Raw genomic sequence first — 23,983 nt, forward strand, 5'->3', positions numbered from 1 at the left:
TTGCAAATGATGTCATTCATGATTTCTCTTGGAGTTATCTTTAGGTTGTCATGCATACGTTTGTAAATAACACCTGAAATTCACTTGGAAAACACTTTTTCCGCTACAAGGTTGCCTAGTGATCCACCACAAGTATATTCACTTTAATACTTCTTCACTTGAAAGAACCTTGCTCTCACACTTTTGTGCAATGGATCTTTCAGGGGCAATCAATCATTATTTGTGGGTTCTTTCTCATGCATATGACAATGACTTGGTTATTGCAACTCTTTAGGATTTTTTCTTTATAGTTATGCTTAATCACACGATCTTTAAAAAACACGATAATGTTAGAGTTCATTAAACCTTTTGTCAAAAGCAATTTCTTGATCATTTCAGTTTGTTGTTAGCTACTGAAATTGTTCACAATCATTAAGTTGTTCCTTATGCAAGTCATCATACAAACAAGATGCCTATGTTTCAATGATTTTATAATGCCTCAAATTTTAACCTAAAAAATATAGATTTTTTAAATGAGGTCTTATCTATGGCATCACGCTAACGGAATTAAGCTCTAAGGAGTCAACCTGTGCAATCACCAGCGTTTAATAGCTCCTTAGAACAAAGTTCAGAAAAGGGCATCCAAATGATAAAACGTTTTCAAATAAGTATGAAAACACGTCGAAAAATTCTAAATTAAAATTGGTTAAACATTCTGGGCGAAATACAGATATTTACACAATTCACAATTATCCATAAATTAAATGGTTCATAATAAAAGTGAAGAGTTCATATATCCAATCTGAAAATTTAATAATTCCAAATATCAAATAATCAAATCATGCCCCCAAAATTTCAAATCATTGATTCACACGGCACCCTCCGCAACATCCTACAACCACTCTATAATTGCAGCACTTATTACTGGTATTTATTTAAAGTAGGAGGTTAGACTTTAACAAGTCTTAGTAAGTTACACTTTAATCAAGCATACATATACAATTTTAGAATAAGAACATGATAATCATACTAAATAAACTATGTTAAAACAACATAAAAAACATATCAGTAATTTACATAGGAACAATAACATATGCATGCTTTCATTAATAAGTATGATATGAATGCAACTAAAAAATAAAAAGTTTTCCAAATCATCTAATGCATGGTTTCTCTTGATTACCAACCTTATCGGGTATAGGAGGGTGTCACACAAAACAGACAAGACCACTCGGGTGTTTACTATGCTATATTTTTTATTTTATTTTTTCTCGAGTGACTGATTCAATCGAACCCACTAGGAGCAGTCCTAGACCGAGAGAAACTCTCTTAGTGGCTACGACCAAGAAAAGAAGGCTTGATCCTATACTTTAGCAAAAGGCCTGAATATAACTACCTAGGACTAAAACTTTTTGGTAATCCTGGTCCTCTACAGCCCGTGGATTGGAGACCATGTAAGTTGTGATTCAACAATACTCTCACCAAATACACTACTTGGTTACACAAAGGTTGTACCACCTATCCTCTTCAAGGTAGACCTGGGCCTTCCGATTCCGCATACCCTTGTGAGGCATACCCAAAATCCCAAAAAGGTTATATTTATTAGGTTATGGGTCAATGTAGCTATCACACAGAGATAACCCATTGTATCAAGTATGTCTCGATACTCATTTAAAACTCAACTCACATTTAATTATGAGCAAACTTGTATGCACTTGTGGTTTTTACTGTTTAATGCACATGACTTACTATGCAAACATTTATCATGATGATATTATGGCCCTAAGTTGCACACATGATACAATGTACCTTTATAACATTGTATGCATCTCATACACATACTGCATGACATATATTAAATGCATCATGGCAATATATGTACATCATAAACATGCTATTCATTATAAACACAGGCAGTAGAACATATGTTGAACATTAAATGAGCATGCATACATAACCACGTACAGTATAGCATCAACACATGTTGAACAACATAACATGAAAGTATGCATAATTGTTACATGAACATCATAGGAAATACACACGGGTATATAACAATTAAGTGTGTTCATTTTGGTTCAGTTTTGGAACCAAACTATGTTCCACTGGTCCATTTTCAGAACCAAGACATCGAAATTACAAGAGTTTCAATTCAGAATAGCAAGGACAAAATTTTAGCAGTCACTGTAAATTCTGTCATGGTGAAACTACAAACAGTAAAAATGTGAAATTTTTATAGTAGATGAACAAAGGTGTTAGATAAACATAACCATAAACCTTGCCTCAATTGGAGTCTAAAGCAAGAATAAATAAATAATTTATCAAAACTAGTTTTTCTATTCCTTGAGCAGACTTGTCTGATTCAATCCCTCTGAAGAAGCCTCTACTAACAAATTTATAGAAGGGAATTTTTTTTATAAAATTTACTATAGCTAGATGGACATGTTTAAAATAATCTTTCATAGATATCAGGTTCAAAATCCATTCTAGTTGTGAATTAAAATTCATGGACCGCAACTTATTGAGGTTCTTAGACAGATAGTGTTTAAGAAATTTTTAGATTTCAAAACTATCTTCCATGATTTTTGATTTACAAACTGTAATGAATTTGTTCATCAAATTTTTATTGAAGGTTTTTAAATATGTAATCTAAAAATATAAAATTTTCAACCATAACCATGAAACAGATTAATAGAAATAAAATCTACAAGATAGTGTAGTCATATAAAGAATTTTTATCTTGTTTTGAAATCCAAGTGTCATATTTTTTTATCTGGACTCGAACAAGGCCAAATTTTATTCTGGGACTTCCTCTATTTGTTGGGAACATTTTTCTAAAATTTGAGAATTTTTGGACTAACTGTTTGGGTGTACGATAATGTTCTTAAAAAATGTTTGGGCTCGTGAAAATAGGACATGTTTTTCACACAAAAATCATATTAAATCCATGTTTTCACAAAATAATTCATATAAACATGATTTTATATGGTTTGATTCAACATAACATAATCAATATCAGGTATTAAACAATGTAAATTCATGTTGCATACAATTTAATCTAACGTATATAATCAACTCTAAAATACATCAAAATAGTTTTCTCCAAAACAAGCACTCGTACACCGAAACATGTATTGGAAAAATATGATTTATTTCAGAATAACATATGAATCATACACATGTATATCAGATCTAACATGAATAAACAAAATATAGGATAATCATGAATTAATCAAACACAAGCTATAAATAAAGCCATATAAGTCGTTCTTTCAAAAAGGTTCCCATAAACCCTAATAAGTATGACCTACATAAATTTATTTATAATATTTAAATTCAGCCATACATAAATATCATGACTCTAATATAAATATAGTTAAGCTCAAATAGTACAAGAATCTCAACAATATAGTTAAGCTCAAATAGTACAAGAATCTCAACATGAAATATAATTGCATTAAACCCTTAAAACCCATTTCTCCAAAAAGAAACCTTGAATCCCCAAATTTGATTTTTACTATTCAGGTCCTTATTTTTCAGATTTTATTTTGATTTTAAATCATAAATATCAGTTTTAATAGAGTTTATGCATATTGATCATATCAAATACACAACCAACATGATTTAGAAATATCAAACATGATCTTTACGAAAAACAAGGTTTACAATTTTTCTATAACTCATTTTTGGTAAAAACCCTATGGAATTAGCCCCATCTATATGATTGGCTGATACACATGTTGAGCATATGTGAATCATGAACATACAACTAAATATCATGTACATACACTAGAATAAGTGTACCTACCTCAAAAAGAAAAAAAATGCAAAACTAAACACAAAAACGAGATTCTAACACTATAGAGGATCTCTCCTCCGTTTTACACACCGTACACTGACATGTAGAATTTCAATGGAGGCTAAACCAGCCCTAGACTAGACATCCTAGGGGCATGGGCTAGAGAGAAACAAGTAGGAAAAGGAGAGAGAAAAAGAAGAAGAAGAAAAGAGAGAGAATTTAGAGAGAGAAAAGGAGTGTTTTAGAGGGAGAGAACATGCTAAATTAGGGGGGTCGAGTGGGAGGGTCTCCCTCTTATAATATTCACAGGAGATATATTAATCCCTATGTAGACTCTTCCCTAAAGACTCCTAATTCAAATATATTTTCTATCTAGTTAATAATTTTCCCTAAACCACTAGGACTCTAAGATAATTAAGTAACATAGATAATTAGGAGACTTAATAATCCTGGATCATCTAGAAGGATAGAAGAGGCCTCCACCCTATTGATTTCCTACTTAATTAACTTAATTTTTTATTAATTAATTAATTATATTTCAATTTGGATTAAATCTACATTTCTAAATGCAAATCCGCATATTGAATCCTAATTGACACTCAATTAGATCCAAATTCAAACCCATATTCTAATTACATAAAATTCCTAATTCATGTTAAATTCAATTTAAATTATTTTAAATTCTCATTTTTTGTTGAATTAAATTTTTGATTAAATTCAATTAAAAACCAATTTAACTCATGATTGACATGCAAACTGAATTAAAACATAATTTTTATTTATTTATTAATTATTAAAAATTCACAAGTATTACATCCTTCCACCCTTAAAAGAATTTCATGCCCAGAATTTAATGCAAGTACTACTCAAACAAGTTAAAGTATTTTCTCACACACTAGACTCTAGTTCCCATGTACATTCATTTACGATCCTTTAAAACGATCTAGTCACTCTGAACTTAATTTTTGAAAAATCAGGTCGAAATAATACAACTCTTTCCATCATATTACACTTGCATTGTGCTTAAACAACCAGTCCATGCCCAAATGACATCATACTGAGTTATATCGAGTACATTTATAACAAGCAGGTAGGTTTTGCCTATCTAACTTTATATATACGTCTGAAGCGTGACTTGTAAATAAAGAATTATAACCAACAGGGTTATATACATTCAATCCATGGTTTATGGACTCAATATTCAACCTCAATTGTTTAACAAAATCTACAGACATAAAAGAATGAGTCGCACCACGGTCGAATAGAACATAAGCAACTTGACCAAGGACTGACACAGTACCTTGCATCAAGCTTCACTTTTAAAGTTGGTCAGTTGTGGTGGCATGGACATAACTCGCTACCTTGTTTTGCACGGCCTACTGTTGTTGTTGCCGTCGTGGTCGTTGTTGGAGCTGAGCTCTACCAATTGCCCGCTTTCATTCATGGGCCTCCTTTTTTAGATATTGCGGGATGTAATGGCCCATCTCCATGCAGTAGAGACAGGCGTCTGTGTCATGAGGGCACAATTGTCCATCGTGAGAACGGTTGCACTTCGGGTATAGTTTGTTAAGCCTTTGTTATTCCTCAGATCCTCCATCCTGCTTATGCTTCTTGGCAGGTGGGGTGAACTTCTTTTCACCCAAAAACTATTGCTTGCAAGTCTCTATATTACCTACTGGCCTCTTGGATTGATTTTTCTTAGATCTCCCTTATTCTTGAGACAGAGTGCTGGCTCCCTCAATTGCTTCACTAAAGGTTGATAGCCTATCAGTCATCACCTAGTATCTAGGTCTATCCTTCAATCTTTGAATGAACTTGGTAGCCCTAGCCTTATCGTTGGTGAAAAGGTTTGGGCAAAATGCTCTAGGCTCTAAAATTTGGTGGTGTAGCCTACCAAACTCATGCTTCCCTGCGTGAGCTCTAAGAACTCTTGCTGCTTTCGATCCTCGACATGCTGAAGGAAGTATGTCTCTAGGAAAACTTCTCAAAAATCTCCCTAAGTAATCTGACTTGTCCCAATGAACCGAACCTCTCAAATCGTGTCCCACCACTTCTGGGCATCTTCCTTCAGTCGATAGGTACCAAAATCTATATGTCGATCTTTGGACATTGGCAGAACTCGAAAGGATCTCTCAGTCACCTCGACCCAACTTTCAACAATCTCAGGGTCATCTTTTCTTGAGTACATAGATAGATCCAGCTTCAGAATTTTTTTATACATAATTGGACTGGGATTATGATTTACTACTACTGGTGTCGCCTGCCCCATTCTGGTTTTGAACGTGTGTATTTATTGCTTGTGCCAGATTGTTGAGTGTTCAAGACAAAACCCCTCTGTGACTGCCAATCACCAGTGGTGTTCACATTTGTGTTACCACGATGTGTCATCTATAATTAAATCCAAATATATGATATGGGTAAGCCTATTATGTAATGTACCTAGCATCTTTATTTATATGTTCTCAATTTGCATAAAAAAGATTTTTTACATAAATACAAATATCAAAATCAAACAATTTCAATTAGAACATACTTACAAAGTGATGTTGGGTTGCTAGATGATCGTGAACCAATAATTAAATTCATGGGCTCTGATACCAAGATTGTAACATGTCAAAATTTTAACCTAAAAGTATGGATTTTTTTAAACAAGATCTTATCTATGGCATCACCCTAACCGAATTAAGTTCTAAAGAGTCAGTTTGTGCAAGCATCAACATTTAATAGCTCATTAGAATATAGTTTGGGAAATGACATCCAATTGACAAAACCCTTTTATAAATAAGTTTAAAAATATGACATAACATGAAAGCATGCATAATTGTCATATAAACATTATTGGGAACACACATTGGTTTCTAACAATTAGTACACTCATTTGGTTTAGTTCTAAAACCAAACCATGTCAAACTAGTCCACTTTTAAAAGCAAGACATCGAAATCACAGAAGTTTCAACTCGAAAGTGTAAGGACAAAATTTTAGCAATTAGTGTAAATTCTTTCACAATAAAACTGAGTAAAAATTTAAAATTTTTACAATAAATACGTAGATGTGTTAGCTAAATATAGCTATAAACTTTGTCTCAATTAGAATATGAAGTAAGGATAAATAAATAATTTACCAAAACTGGTTTTTCTATTTCGTGAATAGAACTGTTCTGTTCAGTCCCTCCGAAGAAGCCTCTACCAGCAAATTTACAAAAGAGAAAAAAATCTATAAAATCTACTATAATTAAATGAACATGTTTAGAAGAATCTCCCATAGAGATCAGGTCCAAGATCCATCTCAGCAATGAATTAAAATTCACAGACCCCAACATGCTCAGGTTCTTGAACAGGCAATGTTAAAAAAAAAATCATATTTTGAAATCTTCCTTGATTTTTAATTCACATACCATAATGAATTTGCATATAAATTTTTATTGAAAGTTCTTTGATATGTAATCTAACACATGTAAAATTTTCATTCAAAACCATAAAACAGATTAATAGAAACAAACACCATACGATAGTGCACTTGTATACAGATTTTTTGTTAGGACAAAAAATTTCTTCTAAATTCTGGAGGTCATAGTTTTTTCATCTGAACTCGAATAAGGCCAAATTTTCTTCTAGAACTTCCTCTGTGTCTGAAATGTTTTTCTAAAATTTAAAAAAAATTGGCCTAACCATTCATGTGTACGATAAAGTTCTTGAAAAGTGTTTGGGCCTATGAAAACATGACATGTTTTTCACACAAAAATCATATTAAATCCATATTTTTTACTAAATAATTCACATAAACATGATTTTGCATGGTTTGATTCAACATAATATAATCAATATCAGTCCAGGTATGAAACAACATAAATTCATGTTGCATATAATTTAATCCAATGTATATAATCAACCTCGAAACATACCAGAATGGTTTTCTCCAAAATAAGCACTCGTACACCGAAACATATATTGGAAAAATAAGATCTATTTTTGAATAACAAATAAATCATACACAAGTATATCAGATCTAACATGAATAAACAAAACATAAGTTGATCATGAATTAATCAAACATAAACTACAAATAAAGTTATATAAATCATTCTTCCAAAAAAGGTTTTCATAAACCCTAATCGGTATGACCTACATGAATTTATTTATGATACTTAAATTTAGCCATACATAAATACTATGAATCTAACGTGAATATGGTTCAGATCATATAATACAAGAATCTCAATATGAAACATAACAACAATAAACCTTTAAAACCCATTTTTTCAAAAAGAAACCTTGAATCCCCAAATCCAATTTTCACTATTCAGGTCCTTATTTTCTTTTTTGGATTTTATTTTGATTTAAACCATAAGTATCAATTTCAATCGGGTTTATTCATGTTGATCATATCAAATACACAACCAATGTGCTTTAGAAATATCAAATGTGATCTTTATGAACAACAAACAAGGTTTAAGGATTTTCCCATAAATCATTTTTGATAAGAACTCTATGGAATCAGCCCTATCCATATGATTGATTGATACACATGTTTCTGAACATATATGGACCATCCACAACGTGCACATGCAACTAAATATCATGTGCATACACTATAATAAGTGTACCTACCTCAAAAATGCAAAAAATGCAAAACCGAACACTGAAACAAGATTCTGATGTTGTAAAAGAACTCTCCTTATTACACACCATACACCAACGTGTACAACTTCAATAAAAGCTAAACCAGCCCTGGACCAGACCTCCTATGGGCGGGAGATAGGGAGGAAGAAGAAGAAAAAAGAGAGAGAAGAAGAAGAGAAGAGAAGAGAGAATTTAGAGTGAAAAAGAGTGTTTTAGAGGGAGAGAGAATGTTAAATCCAAGGGGGGTCAAGTGGAGGGTCTCCCTCTTAATCATATGTAGTCTCTTCCCTAAAGACTCCTAATTCAAATATATTTTATATCTAGTTAATAATTTCTCTTAAACCACTAGGACTTTAAAATAATTAAGTAACCAAGATAACTAAGAGACTTAATAATCCAAGACGTCCCACCCTATTGATTTTCTACTTAATTAACTTAATTTTTTATTAATTAATTAAATTCTAATTTGGATCAAATCTACATGTTGCATCCTAATTGACACTCAATCAGATCCAAATTCAAACCCATATTTTAATTATATAAAATTTCAAATCTATATTAAATTCAATTTAAATTATTTTAAATTCTTGATTTTTGTTGAATTAAATTTTGATTAAATTCAATTGAAAACCAATTTTACTCATGATTGCCAAGTAAACTAAATTTAAACATAAAAATTCATTTTATTAATTATAAAAAATTTGTGGGTATTACAGATTTTTAATTGATCTTCATTGTAGAAGAATCCATCGAATGAGAACATATTCAAACTATGTCTCAATAGTGTAATAACATAAAATAGTTATACTGCATAACAAATGTTTATATGGTTATACAACATACTAAGAGTTTGACTTCTCAAATGTTATTTGTCCCATGTCATCATTGTCTTCCTCCTCTCCCATCGACATGATATAGTTATCATCATCGATACATCGAATTCTCCATTATCGTCATGATAATGGCTACCACTAATTGATTGTTTAGTTGCACAATCTAAATCGAAATTTATTTTATCTATCGCTTATATTGCTTTTATGCATTCAACATTTTTGCATTTTTAACATCCAAGATTAACCATAAAAACTTTACATTCATCCTAAATTACAAGCATAAATTACAAAGTCCAATAGCTTGTACCTAGCTTTGTCATATGACCAGGAAGGTTGGATGTCATTCAAATTATTACATTGAAGAACACTGAGACTGGTCTGCCCACGTGGTTCCACATCCTCTATAGTGATCCTTTGATCATATACAACATTAATTATTCATTCTTCATTGCCTGCACGTCGAACATCTATATCCTCAATCGGTTCGGGCAATTGCATGCTCTCTGCGTGCCTAAGCAGAACGTTCAAGACATCAATATCGTTCATTGTTTAAGACAGTTGGATGATCATCAAAGGACTGAACTTGATAGATGGTACCTCAGATAGATACACATTTTCCACTTCTTCTTTAGTTTTGCAAGTTAATAAGTAAACATCACCATGAAATAACATCAATTTCACAACACCATCATCCAACACATCTATCTATACATGTTGGCTATTTATGTTCAGAGAAAACTATATCCGAGGGTCAATGACTCTTTCACATATCCGACTTTACGAGATATCAAAGCCATAAATTTCTTATAGCTACTATTTTTTTAGGCAATTATAGATCTCTAAGTAGGGTGAATAGTGTGATGGTAATGTACTCTAACCATTTAAGAGTTCATCATTAGCTGCCTACACCAACTATACAATATATCATTTATCTAATAAAAATAGCATTGAGAAAAGATCATCCATATATACTTTATATATTTAATTAACATAACTACCTACAACAACTATTCTGAAAACCAACTACCCACAATAACTCCTTAACCCCTTAACTCATATTTAATGGTTATGCATAGTAAACCCTAGCCCCATTATACTAGCATAAAAATATCAAATATTAACTAAAGGACAAGCAAACAAACATAAATCATCTTTATTACAAAAACCAAAAAATATATCTATAAAAAAGACCTTCAACTGTAAATCCGGTGATAAATATTAAATAAAACATAGGAAACATATAAAAAAACATCCACAATAACAACCAAACAAGATATGCATGAGGCTATTAAATGCTCATATCTAAAAAAAAAATTTGAAATAAAATATAACAATATCATATATATTGTTTGTATGAGACTCAGCTTTCGACCTAACAGAGAAAGTTGATGAAAAGGATGACACCGCAATCTCGTTAAAATACAACAAAAAATTCATAGGACTCACTGCAAGGGGAAATAAAAAATGCATAGGGTTCAAGACGGAAAAGGGTTACGGTTCTTTCTAGAAACAATCGAAAAAGAGAAACAAAAATGTCTTTATATATGATTAAGCAAAGCATGCAAAGCTACATAGCTTTGCATGGTAAAAATTTATGCAGATTGATATATATTTACGAATCTCTTAGGAAATTCATATATTTGGGAGGAAATTCACATATTTGGGAAGAACTCTACATATTTGAAGTAACTTCGCATATATATGCCCACTTAGTTAGGTATTTGCGATGTTTCAAGGTTTGGGTATAAAAGGATGTTCACAAATATTATTATGCAAACTTTGTGATGTCTTCCAAAACATCCATGCAAATTTCCTTTTAAGTAGGAGTTTGCGACACATTATGCAGAATTTGTGAGTTTCACACATGCAAAAGGTAAAAAGGTCCTAACAAAGTTGACTATTTGAGGTTTTAGTCATCGGGGGAATTTTGGCAAATTATGGGTTTTTTAGGAGAACATATCATTTTTGTCGTACAGTACGATCATTTTTCATTTTTTTGTGCGAACATCAGAATGTTCACAATATATTTATGCAAGCACTAGGAGGTTCACAAAATATTTGTGCAAATGTCATAAGGTTCTTATGTAAACGTTAGTAGGTTTACAATATATTTGTGCAAATGTCAGGAGGTTCACAATATATTTGTGTAAACGTCAGAAAGTTTGCAACATATTTGTGCAAACGTCAGAATTTTTACAACATATTTATGTGAATGTCAAGAGATTTGCACAAATATGTTGCAAAGGGTAAAAACTTCTTAAAAAGTTGAAAATTGAAATTTTGGGCATGAGAAGGATTTTGACAAATTGTGAGGCATTTTTGAAATCCTGTCATTTTACAAGGATAGTATGATCATTTTTCGATAAAAATTTGCTTTAAAAACAAAAAACAAAAGCCAAAGCCAACAAAAATTGTTTCAGACAAGAAAAGTTGCTCCAATTTCGTGTGCCATCCGCAAAGTTTTGATCCTTTTTATTATTAATTCCCCTATTTGTAGCAGGACCACAATGCTTTGCGTTCAACTAAAACAGTTACACATTGGTCAGAATCTACATATCACTACTCAAAACCAACTAGCATTAGGGGTATCCAAAAAGATAAAAACAACATCAAACTTGATTGAGATGGATAAAAGGATCTAAAAAAAAATTGGATGCGCTAGTCTCATATTGAGACTCAATCCAACTCTATTGTTCGTATTTATATATATGAATGATTTAGCAACAAAAAAATTATGTTTTTTTTTATAATAAATTTAACCCCATGTCTAAATTGAAGTAGATAAATCATAACATCAAGTAAACGTGGTCATTGGCTCAGGCCTGGACCACTTTTCTAGTATCCATCTCAACCCGAACTGGTTGTAGGAACCTTGTGTAGGTTTTGGCCCTTGCCCTAACCTAAATTGGGCAAAGGCTTGGGCTAGATCGCTACCAGGCCTTGACCAAGTCCATCCTCTCAATGGCTCAGCTAAAGCTTTAAAAAAGCTTTATGGGTTTGATATGATAAGATGTTCGAATGACTTTAACCAAATTTTTTATAGAAAATAATCGTACTGTCCTTGTAAAATGGTACAATTTCTAAAATGCCTTACAATTTTCTGAAATCCTCCCCATGTCCAAATTGTATAATTCTTGACTTTTTAAGACATTTTTAGCTTTTATACAAGCAAACTTGTTACTATTCATGCAATGGATACATACATCATCGAAAGGTTGCAACATCTCAATAAAAGGAAGATTTACATGAATATTTTGTAGACTTGATGAAATTCACATTTACGAACCTGGCTAAGTTAAATCCTAACAAAAAAGATTTGCATATCAAATGCATGCATCTTCTGAGGTTCACAAGCCCTATGAGAACCTTCTAGAATTGAAAAGAAGTTCTAGATCAGCAGGTTCACTCCATACATTTATGGGAGTCCTAATATTCTTATAAACGTCATGCAAACCTCCTTTAACTAAAAACTCGCTTAAAGTCAAGAAGCACGTTTGCAAATATATGTTTGACCTTCGCAAATCTGTGTTGCAAATGTCCCTAAATTTTGCATATTTTCTTATTCAAGCTTGACAAATTTTTCTTATTTGAGCTTAACAGGTTCACGTCACACATTTGCAGATGTCATGACCTTAGCGCAGATACTATGTGAACCTCCTTTAAGTAAAACTCGCATAAAGTCTAGACATACATCCACAAATGTGTGTCATGACATTCACAAACATATGTTGTGAACATCCTTGCCTTTGCATATTGTCTAATTCAAGCACAACTGGTTCACATCTTGAATTTACGTATGTCCCGATCTTTGTAAAATTGCATAAATTCTAAACATACACTTACAAAAGTCAAACATTCACAAAAGTCCCACATTCATGAGCATTATATGTGGGGCTCCTATTAATGCAAAACAAATATAATTAAGATATAAATATCCTTACCTTCGCATGTGAATGTCCTCCACACATTTGTGGATGTCTTCTTGACGTTCACGAGAAGACTCGTGAGCATCCTTCATACATGTGAACTTCTGACCTTAATTGCAAACATTCGCGTATTCAACATGTGATACTCAAATATTCTCATGACGTTTCTTCGAATCTCTTTATCCTGGCATGTAACATTTGCGAACCTTTGTATGAGCATTAAATACAATGCTTTGTATGTATAAAAGCTTTATTTCACATTTAAGGACCATTTTTTCATAAAATTAAGGTTTCTTAGCAATGGTTTTATGGTTTCCAACTTGTTTCCCTAGACATGTTTTTCCAGTGAGTATTTTCAGCAAGGTGTCATTTTCTTGCCTTATCTTTGTCACACGACAACACATCATCAACGCCGAGATATTCTGGTAAGCACAATTTTTGCTCATTTCATAGTTGAATAAGTTATATTTTGAGATAGTGGCATGAATAAGTTATTTTGTAAAATAATGGCATGGTTCTCAAGTTATTTTTGCATATTTAATAGCCTATTCTATTTTTTATTTAATTCAATGTCATGTGAGTCTCATTTGCCCACTTTTTATTCTTAATTTGGTATGACTCTGTCATCGAATTTGGTTGTTTATCTTTTATTTATTATGTATTATAAAGATAACTAGGGAACAACAACATAATTTTTAAGTTATTTTTGCATTTTTAATAGGCTGTTACATTTTTTTTTTGTAATTCGATTTCATGTAAGTCTCCTTTGCCCGCCTGTTTACCTCTATCCTCGAATTTAGTTGGGTAAGAAATTATTCATCCTTTATTATAAAGATGAACAGTGAAGAAATTACCATGGAAGCACAAATACCTACAGGTGAATAAGAGAAACATATAAGACATGTACATGTTACAAAAAGTTTGTTTGAATTTGCTCTCTCTACCATAAACCTTGTGTAATATACTGAAGTTTCTCTCTCTTGAATACTATTTTTTCAGAAATAATACCCATTGGCTAATGGTTGATACTATAAGGTATGAAAGATGCTTGATACGTAGATAGACAAGGATCCTACTCCATAACCAAGACTATGAGTTTTCGATATAATTCACAAAAATATAGTATTAGTAAGATAAGGTCGAGATTATTGTGATCAAATAAGAAGCCTTAGACATATTCATTAAAAAACGAGTTTTCAGTATAAAAAATTATTGCCGCAAAAAGGTTGGTGTGTTTGTGTCCACAATCATGTCTCCCATCCAAGAAGCATATAAAGAGGAAGATGTTAGTAAGCTTTCAATGGTTAAGAAGTGAAATGAGTCATTGAATTTAGATTCCTTAATAGTTGCTAACCTACAAGCTCGACTAGCGGAAGTAGGAGACATAGCCACCTGCAGTGACAACATGAAGAGAGAGAGAGAGAGAGAGGGTGGACACTATTAGGGTAGAGAAGGTGGAGGAGAAACCTCAACAAGGAGAGGATGCTAAGGTTGGGGTGGAGGAGAGTATAAAGATGAGAGAAGATCAACTTCAAGGTGGAGAGTGTTATGGCTCGAATGTTAGAAGATGGTACAGATCCAAATGCTACCTCTAGAGCCCCATGGAGGTTGGCCAACACAATGTAGTCCTAGGTTGATGACATGGCAGCTGACATGGCTTCTTTAATGGGTGACAAGTTAAAGATCAAGAGTCGAAAGCAAGAGAAGGAGAAGCAGTACATGTGTCAAGCATAAGAAGCAAGCCAATTAAAGAGTGGGTTCCACCTAGGGGCATGCCATGTTGGGGAGTCCTAGGGGACGACTCCTAGTTCTAAAATAATAATTAGAGTTAATTAAGTTAATTAATTATGATATAGTCTTTTAGTTGGTTTGTTCTTTTAAAGAGTTCTTTGCTAAGAACGAGTCATAGTTTAGTTGGTTTCTTTATATATGTAAGACTCAACCCAAGCTCCATTTATATAAGGAGGTCTTGGAAAGACATATGAATCATTGATTAATGCATTGAGTTTTCTCATAAGGCCTATCCATCCCCCTCTATTTCTCCAGTTTCTCTGGCATCCCTACCCTTTGATGCCCTCTTTTCACTCTCCTCCCTCTTGGATGTCCCTACCTCTCTGACATCTTCTTTTCTTCTCTCCCTTTGGTCTCACCTAGCACCATGTGTGTGGTGGTACATCTAGCTTATGCAAAGAGCCTAAGCCCTTTATGTGTTTTCTTTCAAAGATTCAAGAAAGCTACACTATTTGGAAAAGCGATTCAGAAGCCTCTATACTGTACTACCCTTTTCGAAGCCTAACTTAGGTACTCAACCCTCTAACCCTCTGATATTAGTTTTTTAGACCTCTAATCAAACCTTAGGTTGCATTAGATTGTTTTTTGTTTTTCATAGCCTTAGAATTAAAATCACATCTACCTGATTAACTCTAAAATCCATGTTTTCACTGTTTGACCTTCTTAGCCTTCCAACAACCTATCTTACTATTTCATGACCTATAGTAGTCTGTCATAACTTTGACACACATTCTTAAGTGACCATCAAACCCTTCCATATTAGATCTGAACTGAAACCCTCTCTTGATTGACCTCTTACCTTTTTTATAGGTCTTTTTCTAAAACCTCTCAAAACCTTCACCATGGTTACCCTTAGACCACTGCCCCATCGTGTTCAATGGAGGTCTACACCCTAGACGAGTCTAGCCCAGCCTCAGAAGGCCAATAACCTTAAGTTTGATCTTCTTACTTTCTATTTTGAGAGTAGAGTGGTGTGAAGCGTGGTAGTCTATTACGACCCAAATTTAAGAAGGTGTGAATCTAGTGCCCAAGATCCAAACACTACATCCAAAGCCCCATGGGGTCGACTAGCATAGTGTGGGTCCTAGGTTGATGACATGGCTTGTTTAATGGGTGACAAGTCAAAGATCCAGAGTCCAAGGCAACGCCGTCGATGACGATAAGAATGACAGCTTGGTAGAGGCTTCTATTTTACATTTTTTTTTTTAATTTGAAAGGGTAAAATGGGGAGGCATTCCCCTTATTTCCTTACTCTCAAAGTTTTGGACACGAAGCGAGAGGCTATATGCCACTCTGGAACCACTCTCCCTTTGTTAATGAATTTAGGTATAGATTTTTTTCACACATGGGATGACCCCTCCTCTATCACGGGTCCTAAGGGTTGGTTTGTCTTATGGGGGTGGAGAGGGAAGTGCCTTTCGTATGAAAGGGCACTCTTCTTGAGAAACAACGGGGCCACTAGGGACCCCACATTTTTGCATGGATAAATGTTTCCACAAGCGGGGCCTAAGGGTTTTCATATAAAAACCTTGCTAAAATGTCGGCACTCTGTCCCATGTAGGTCCCACAACAATTCACGTGGGATTGCTCATTTCCCCCTGGAAGTGCTTTTTAATCAGCGTGGGAAAACGACTTACTTTCATAATGAAATGGGTAGCTTTTCTACGAAACAAATGAGTCACGAGAATTATAGCCATTTTTATATGAAAATAATTATTTTCCCATGGGACGTGCGTGGGAAAACGACTTACTTTCATAATGAAATGGGTAGCTTTTCTACGAAACAAATTAGTCACGGGAATTATAGCCATTTTTATATGAAAGTAATTGTTTTCCCATGCGACGTGAAACCAAACGTGCTCAGCAACAAAGCTCGGCCCATGTGGCTTGTGATGGGCCCCACGGAGGACCCACATTTTCCTTTGAAAAGGTGGGGTTTTTGTATGAAAACCTTTTCACGAGACTTTTTTGGGAGATATTTTCCCATAGAAAAATGTGGGGGCTGTCGGAGCCTGCTTGTTCTTAATGTTTGAACCTTTCGTGTGAAAGAGACCCCTTGTGAAACAAACAGCCTCTAAAAGAAAAACCAGAAAAAGTAGAATTGTCCAGAAAAGTGGAATATACACGGATATTACGCTCCACACATGCGATGAAAGTGATCAAATCTCGTGTCATTAGTTTCATGGAATTGGAAACCAATTCCATGAAAATTCTCATAGCCACAATAGGAGAAAAAAAAGAATGCGTAAGGGCTTAATTTCCGATTCCACCTAATTCCATGAATTCAAACACGCACAAGGACAAACATGAACCTGTGCATGAGTAGCCCTGCACAGAAGGTGAAAAGATCAGGTGCAATATGATTGCACAATATTTGTGCATTAAGCATCTAATCACCCTCCATCTTGGGGACAGCCCTGTCAGGTGTGGGGCCCAACCCATGATGGATGGCGATCGGGTGCTTAAGGCATAATTTTTGTACAATCATATTGCACCCAATCCTCTCCCTGCCGAAGGCATAATTGTGAAACGTGTAAACCGCTGAAATTGGGGCGACCTGTCAAACAATTTTGGAGGCGAAGAAGCCGAGAAAAGCAGAGAGGAAGGACAACCCACGGCAGATACTTCCTTTCCAGCAAAACCATCAGAGAGAGAGAGAGAGAGGATTTATTCTACGCATCTCGTCATCTTCCTCGTTGGGCATATTAAATTACGCCATTTCAGATGGGATGCTCTGTATCCGTGCCGGGTAAGTCCCGCTTTTCTCTCCTTAGTCCTTATTCCTCCACCCGCCATCAATTTGATCGTTTTCCCTCCTCCTCCTCTTCTTCTTTATTCTAGCTCATCTTCTAGAAAAAATTGCAATTCAAATCCTTTTTGGGATTCCGGAAGGTGTTAGGGTATCAGGGGAAGGTGTTGCTATGGTTATGGCGTGGGTTTTTATTAATTGGGTTGCACCTTCATCGATTGGATGCATTTTGGCATAATTGTCATCTGCTTCGCCGACGTGGGCGCCTCGAATTTTTAGGCTTCCCCCGTTTTGTATAGTTTCCACCGATTGATGCAATTTCGAATTTCGATCGTTCGATTATGCTGAATGTTGCCAAATCACCTGGTTTCTGGATGAGTTTGAGCTGAAACAAAAATGATTGGTGCTTCAAGCCACAGAACCAAACAAATCAACTTTGTTTCTCGAATGGGGCCATAACCTTTCTTTAGCGTATCTCTCGGTTCTCGCTTTCGTTTTTTTCTCCGTTAGTTTTGGGCGGGAAAGACGTCTCCTTAGACATGTACTCAATTGTTCAAGGGAAACGTGATTCTCATGCATACCTTTTTGCTCAAATTAGAACCTTCATCAAGAGATCAGAACTGCACATTGTTTATATCCTTTTTGCATCCTAGATCAGTCTTCCCCAAAAAGTTGACACGATATGACTTTTGATACCGAATTCAGGCGGAATGGGAATGTACGCCTCTGGATGACCGAAGAATCTAAAGAGATGCTGGTATAGTATGGGGTCTCCCCCTCCAGCGGGATCAAAAAATGCTCAATAAAAATAATATGCAACATATACGAAATATACACAGCGACGTAATTTCATACTCCTTACGTTGTGGCCACAGAGGGCTTGGGATAAGAGAGAAAGACTAGCATATGATGAAGGTTGGGGTATATTTGCTTCGCCCCCAAATGTGAATCAGACTCTCAAAATTGTGAGTCTGTTTCACATTTGGTCATTTTCACATTCTTTTGCAAACATGCCGATATTTGGCATGTGTAAATGTTTCCTTCACAAGGGTTTGCAGATGTGTGAAAATATTTTTTTTTGTGTAAATGATTCATGTCTGATTCATTTACACATAACTGGTGTTATTCCATTTCTCATGGGAAATCCACTAAATTGGAATTACATTCTCATTTTCAGATGTGTAAATGACTCATTTGCAAATTTGAATTCATTTTCACACAAGAAAAGTGCAAGCAAATGTGCCCTTGGTGAAGAAATTCACACGATGCTCCAAAACAAGCATAAATAAGTGAAATGGTGCCCTTTAATCCTATCTAATATGGCAATAAGTTTTACCCTCTAATGAAGATCTAGTCTTTTGCAATTTAAGCAGTGTTCTGGTCACCATGATAATTGGAATTTATTTGCTACTTGCCCTTCTGTCTTCTATCTTATTTTAGCAAAGGACCGGAGGATAGTGTCGAAGGAGGCAAATATATCAGCAAGAAATATTTGATAGTTTGTTTAATTGAGTACAACATTCAATGCATATCTTTTATCCTTTATGTTTGTTTGAATGATTGAATTTCCTTTAATCCACATGCTAATAATAGGTAAATCCACTGGAGGGACAAATGCATTAAATTCAGAGAACACTTCTACAACAGATGCAAGGAACTTGCGAGTTAAGGTATGCTACATTCTAGTTCATTTAATTGAAACAAAATGGTGCAAGTTATGTTAAATGAGTTGTACTTTTGGTCAGAAGCATTACCTTCAGTTTCTACTGTATGTTATATTAAATTCTCAGATTTTAATCACCCGAAGTATTTTCTCTATTATGCAAACCGGAAGCATCCTGGTAACTAAGATGCAAACTACAAATGTATTAAAAGGATCTCCTATTATTTTTTTTTTCTCATGATTTTTCTCATCTGTTATAATGAAATCAGTACTTCTTTTCTGTAACATCTATTTATTGTCATATTTTGATGAAAATAATTTCATCTTATTCAGTCTTTAGTTTTTGGTATATAGTACCATTTAACACAACAATGTTATATTCCCGAAATGAGTTCTGTTGAAATGGTAGGTTCCTCTTGCATTCATGATTTTGAATGGTGTCCATACTGAATTAGGGTAACAAATAGCTTCATTTGATCATCTTAATTGGTCTCAATAGTAGGGCAGCCAACGATCATGAAGAGTTACTATGTGGATGCCGTCAAGTTGTTGGAGTACACATGCCCACCACTTTGACCTCTTCAAGCTGCAACTTCAGGCTCACACACATATTCCCACAAACTGAAACTGGAGACCTCTTCACAACAGCGAATGTGTATTCAGATTGCTGTTGCAGGGCTGTGGCGATATCATGCCGTGGGAATTTGCATGCCCATTTCCTTGGCCACTTCAGGCTGCGGCTTTTGGTGTCAACTGAGCTGATTTATTCTCAATTTAATATTCCAGTAGACTTCACGGCTCCACTCGTGAAGCAAGTTTTGGCTTTATTGGCATCCAGAATGGTGTCCTGCCTCATCAACATTCGCTCTTCTATTCACCTTCTTCTTTTTTCTACTGATATTTGTATTTATCTTTCTTAGATTTCTTATTTCAGTTTCCTTCTGTGGTGACCTGTCGTCATCACTCCATTTGTTGGACTGTGCTTAATTTCTCCAATCATTAATTAATTACCTTTTCCTTAAAAAAAAAGTAAGTTGGCTACTCTTGTAGCCAAGATAAGGTAGTCATTAATGAGGTGGTTGTGGTCATTGGCAAAAACAGGATGAAGTCTCTAGTAAGCTTATCCTATTTCTTGTCTTTATTCCATTCTTGGAGAGACCTCTTAGTGAAAAATGAGAGTTTCCTAGTTAGTTGTGCCACTGTAACGCCCCAAAATTTCGACTTGTGATTTCGAAAACTTTATCGAAAAACCTTTCAAAGATTTAAAGTTTTAACTTTTAAAAATGACAGCGGAAGACATTTAGAAAGGAACACAAGTCAACAATTCTGGGTACGTTAGCTGAAAAACCATCATTCACATGTACAACAACTTAAAGGAATTTAAGAAATAAGGCAATCGATTAAAATATGCAGTTTATTACAAAATGAGCATTTTATTCCAAAGTTCAATAAATCTAAGAAAACTCCAAAAAGTCCCAGAGCCAAGCCGCCAGCAGAAAGAAGATAAATCTTGATCCACGTTGCACCACGCCATCGGCCGCCAGTGAAGTCCTACTCCTCACCTGCCCATGAAATGGGTCAGTTCCATAACAAACCAGTAGGTGCACGAACAGATAGGTAGAATGAAAATAAAACAGGACATTCATGAGATAGGCAATTATCATATTTAAGCAATTAAAGCAGTTGTAGTCTATTCTAACAAATGTAATAAGTGCAAAGAGTGGTTAGTTGAAGCAGTGTAAGTCTCAGTCATCTGCATCTATTCATGAATATATTCTTTAAGTTCTGATATTAACTGGCCTGTGGGTACGCACAGACGCGAAACGTAGAAACTGCCGAGACCGATCCGGGGGTTTATTATGTCAGGTGTTTTCATTAACCCGGATGGCTGACTGAGTCCGCTCCTAAGGGGACGGTCAGTGACCAAGAGAGTAAATCCCCAAAGGCATTCGTGGCCCATGGATGCATCCAACTTCTGCAGAAGTGCCTGGGAGTTACCACCTAGGATAATTTATGGTAATCCCAATTCCCCTAACTCCGATGACTGGGGAAAACCGAGTCTTTTGCCCGTGGGGTGGTTGTTAACAACCTGTCCATCGGAGTTTTTGTACCATCCATCCTCTCCCTTGATGAACCGTGAAGATCGGATGGGTACGACGGGGGTTTCTTAACCGCCGCCCCATCCTACATGCTCTGGTCCATTAGACCCACTCGAGCATCTTGCCTGTGAAGGCGAATGGTCACCTTTTTATGTGATCTCAGCATCTTGCTAATTTGCACTCATCGAGGTTGCCACAACCTCATCATCCCACCATCGTAACCCACATGGGACGTACTTGTCCAAAAGTATGATCGTACCTTCCTAGAGGTACAACTACGATGAGAGGGCAACATAATGGTTTATGATTCTTTCGGTTCCTACATGACATGTTTTGCTTTTCTAAGCAATTGGCCTGTGGAGGCCGATATTACCACATCAAAATCAGTAAAGTATAGATTTCACACTTCAATACCCTCCATGATCTTACATAAAATTCATACCGTACCTGCCTTAAGGTTCGGTTATAATAGCAATTGCAGTGGTTTTGAGTCTCTTCACAAAGTCTATCTTAAGTATGCAGTTTCAAAGGAATAAGCATGCATAATAGACAATTATGAGTTAAGTAATCGTACACGTAAACAGGCATGCCAAGTAAACTACTTGATTCTTTCTAGAATGAGTCTACCCAAAGAATTTACATTATGCAATTTCAAAAGAATCACAAAGAGTAAAACATTGATCAACCAATACTTCTTCAGATACGCAAATATGCAAAAATAATTATTCTATCTCAGAAGTCTTATTTTATTTTGTTCATACACACTATTCGTGCGACTTTCCCCTACCTCGGGATGTCGTGCAGCTGCGTGCGTTTACGCGTGTAGATGATACGAGGCTCGGGCCGCGGAGCCAGAGCGGGGGGTCCGATGCGAGGTCTGCAACAGGGTGAGTATTCAATTATGATAATTTAATTAAATGGTGCGACGGGAGCAAGGGTAGGATTAAGTGACCGGGGATACCGGCCCCTTCCAGACAGAACAACAAAAGGCAGGGCCCTCGGCCCCAGCCAAACAGGTCACACATGGCAGGGGTCTCTGCCCCTACCTCAAGAACAGGGAAAGGCAGGACCTCGGCCCCTGCCTGGTACAAACAGAATGGCAAGGGCCCTGGCCCTTGCCTGACAAAAATGAAGAAATGGCAAGGGCCCCAGCCCCTGCCTGTCGAAAATGAGGAATGGCAGGGGCCCCAGCCCCTGCCTGACGAATCAAGAGACGGCAGGGGCCTCGACCCCTGCCAGTCAAAAATCGCGGAGCCGCAGGGGGGGGGGGGGTGTCCGGCCCCCCTGCGTGCCGAGGGTCAAGAGCGGCAGGGGGTATTCCCTGCCCTCCCAGAAGCCAGGGGGCGGCAGGGGGTGAGCCCCTGCCAGCCCAACAAAATAAAGGGCGGCAGGGGCATTGCCCCTGCCAGCCGAGACAGGAAGGCGGCAGGGGCACTACCCCTGCGCGCCAGAACACAAGAGGCAGCGGGCGAGCCCCCGCCTGCCGGAAAAAACAAGAAGCGGCAGGGGCATTGCCCCTGCCTAAAGGTGGTCGAAAGGTGGCAGGGGAGCTGACCCCTGTCGAAAGAGAGACCGGGGTGGGGGTGACAGGGAGGGAAACCGACCTCCCGTCAGTTTCCCTGTCACCCACAGAGGTGAGGGAGTGTCGCAGGGGCCATTGGTCCCCTGTCGGCACTCCGGCGCACCCCCAGAGGGAAGAGGGGACGACAGGGGCCTTGCAGGCCACCTGTCGGCCCTCCGGTGATTACCGGAGAGGCAGGAGGGCACGGCAGGGCTGTGCGCCGCCTGCCGGCCTCCCGGCGAGGTGACAGAGAGGGGGGTGAGGAAAAGAAGAGGGAGCAGAAGAGAAGAGGGAGGAGAAGAGAATGGCGTACCTGGGAGTGGTGGCCGGCGTCGGCGGTGTGCGCAGCAGGGAGGAGACCGGCGCGGAGGGGGGAGCGAGGGCTGCGAGAGGGAGGCGTGACTCCCCTCGCCCTCCAACCTCTCTCATAAAGGCGCAGGGGGCAATCGAAAGGGGAAACCCCTGGTGGGTTTCCCAAACTTGCCCGCACGCGAAGGGGAAAGAAAAAGGGGGGGGGGGGTTGCGGCGCCCGACTGCTCGGGTTTTTGAAAACCCTAAAATAAAAAGGGGCCCGGGTCGGGTCCGGACCCGACCCGACCCGGGTCCAAACAGATATATATATATATATATATATATATATATATATATATATATATATATATATATATATATTTTTTTTTTTTTTAAAATGGTTTTTACAGCCACTCTCCTTTGTTTCTATTCCTTCTTTTAGTCATTGGAAAGACTCTATGTACCCCCTAGATGTAACATTCTTTCCATCCTCATGCAGTGAAATGAAGAAGTCTTTTTGAGTGTCTAAGTGAGTGTGCCCAACGTCAGAGTGCCTTTAAGGTCTCTTCACTTGAGTATGTGAGAGCTTAAGTGTGTGAGTTATGTGCTTAGTGTGCTAATGTATTAGGCAAGTGCTAGTCTTATAGGAACTTCCTCATACATGTAGGCCAC

The 23,983-nt window shown here is 36.5% G+C and overlaps 1 protein-coding gene across 1 annotated transcript in view; it reads left to right on the top strand.

The window, feature by feature from the left end:
* The first annotated feature begins 17,496 nt into the window (after positions 1-17,496).
* The window catches only part of ARA6 (Ras-related small GTP-binding family protein), a 52,859-nt gene continuing 46,372 nt past the window's right edge, over positions 17,497-23,983 (top strand). The window contains exons 1-2 of the mRNA XM_089995380.1: positions 17,497-17,697; positions 19,291-19,367. Of these exons, the coding sequence (XP_089851506.1) occupies positions 17,673-17,697; positions 19,291-19,367 (102 nt within the window). The 5' untranslated portion in view covers positions 17,497-17,672. The remainder of the gene's footprint in view (positions 17,698-19,290; positions 19,368-23,983) is intronic.

The sequence above is a fragment of the Nuphar pumila genome, chromosome 2, assembly GCF_984573655.1.
Source record: "Nuphar pumila chromosome 2, dmNupPumi1.hap1.1, whole genome shotgun sequence".
NCBI lineage: Eukaryota > Viridiplantae > Streptophyta > Magnoliopsida > Nymphaeales > Nymphaeaceae > Nuphar > Nuphar pumila.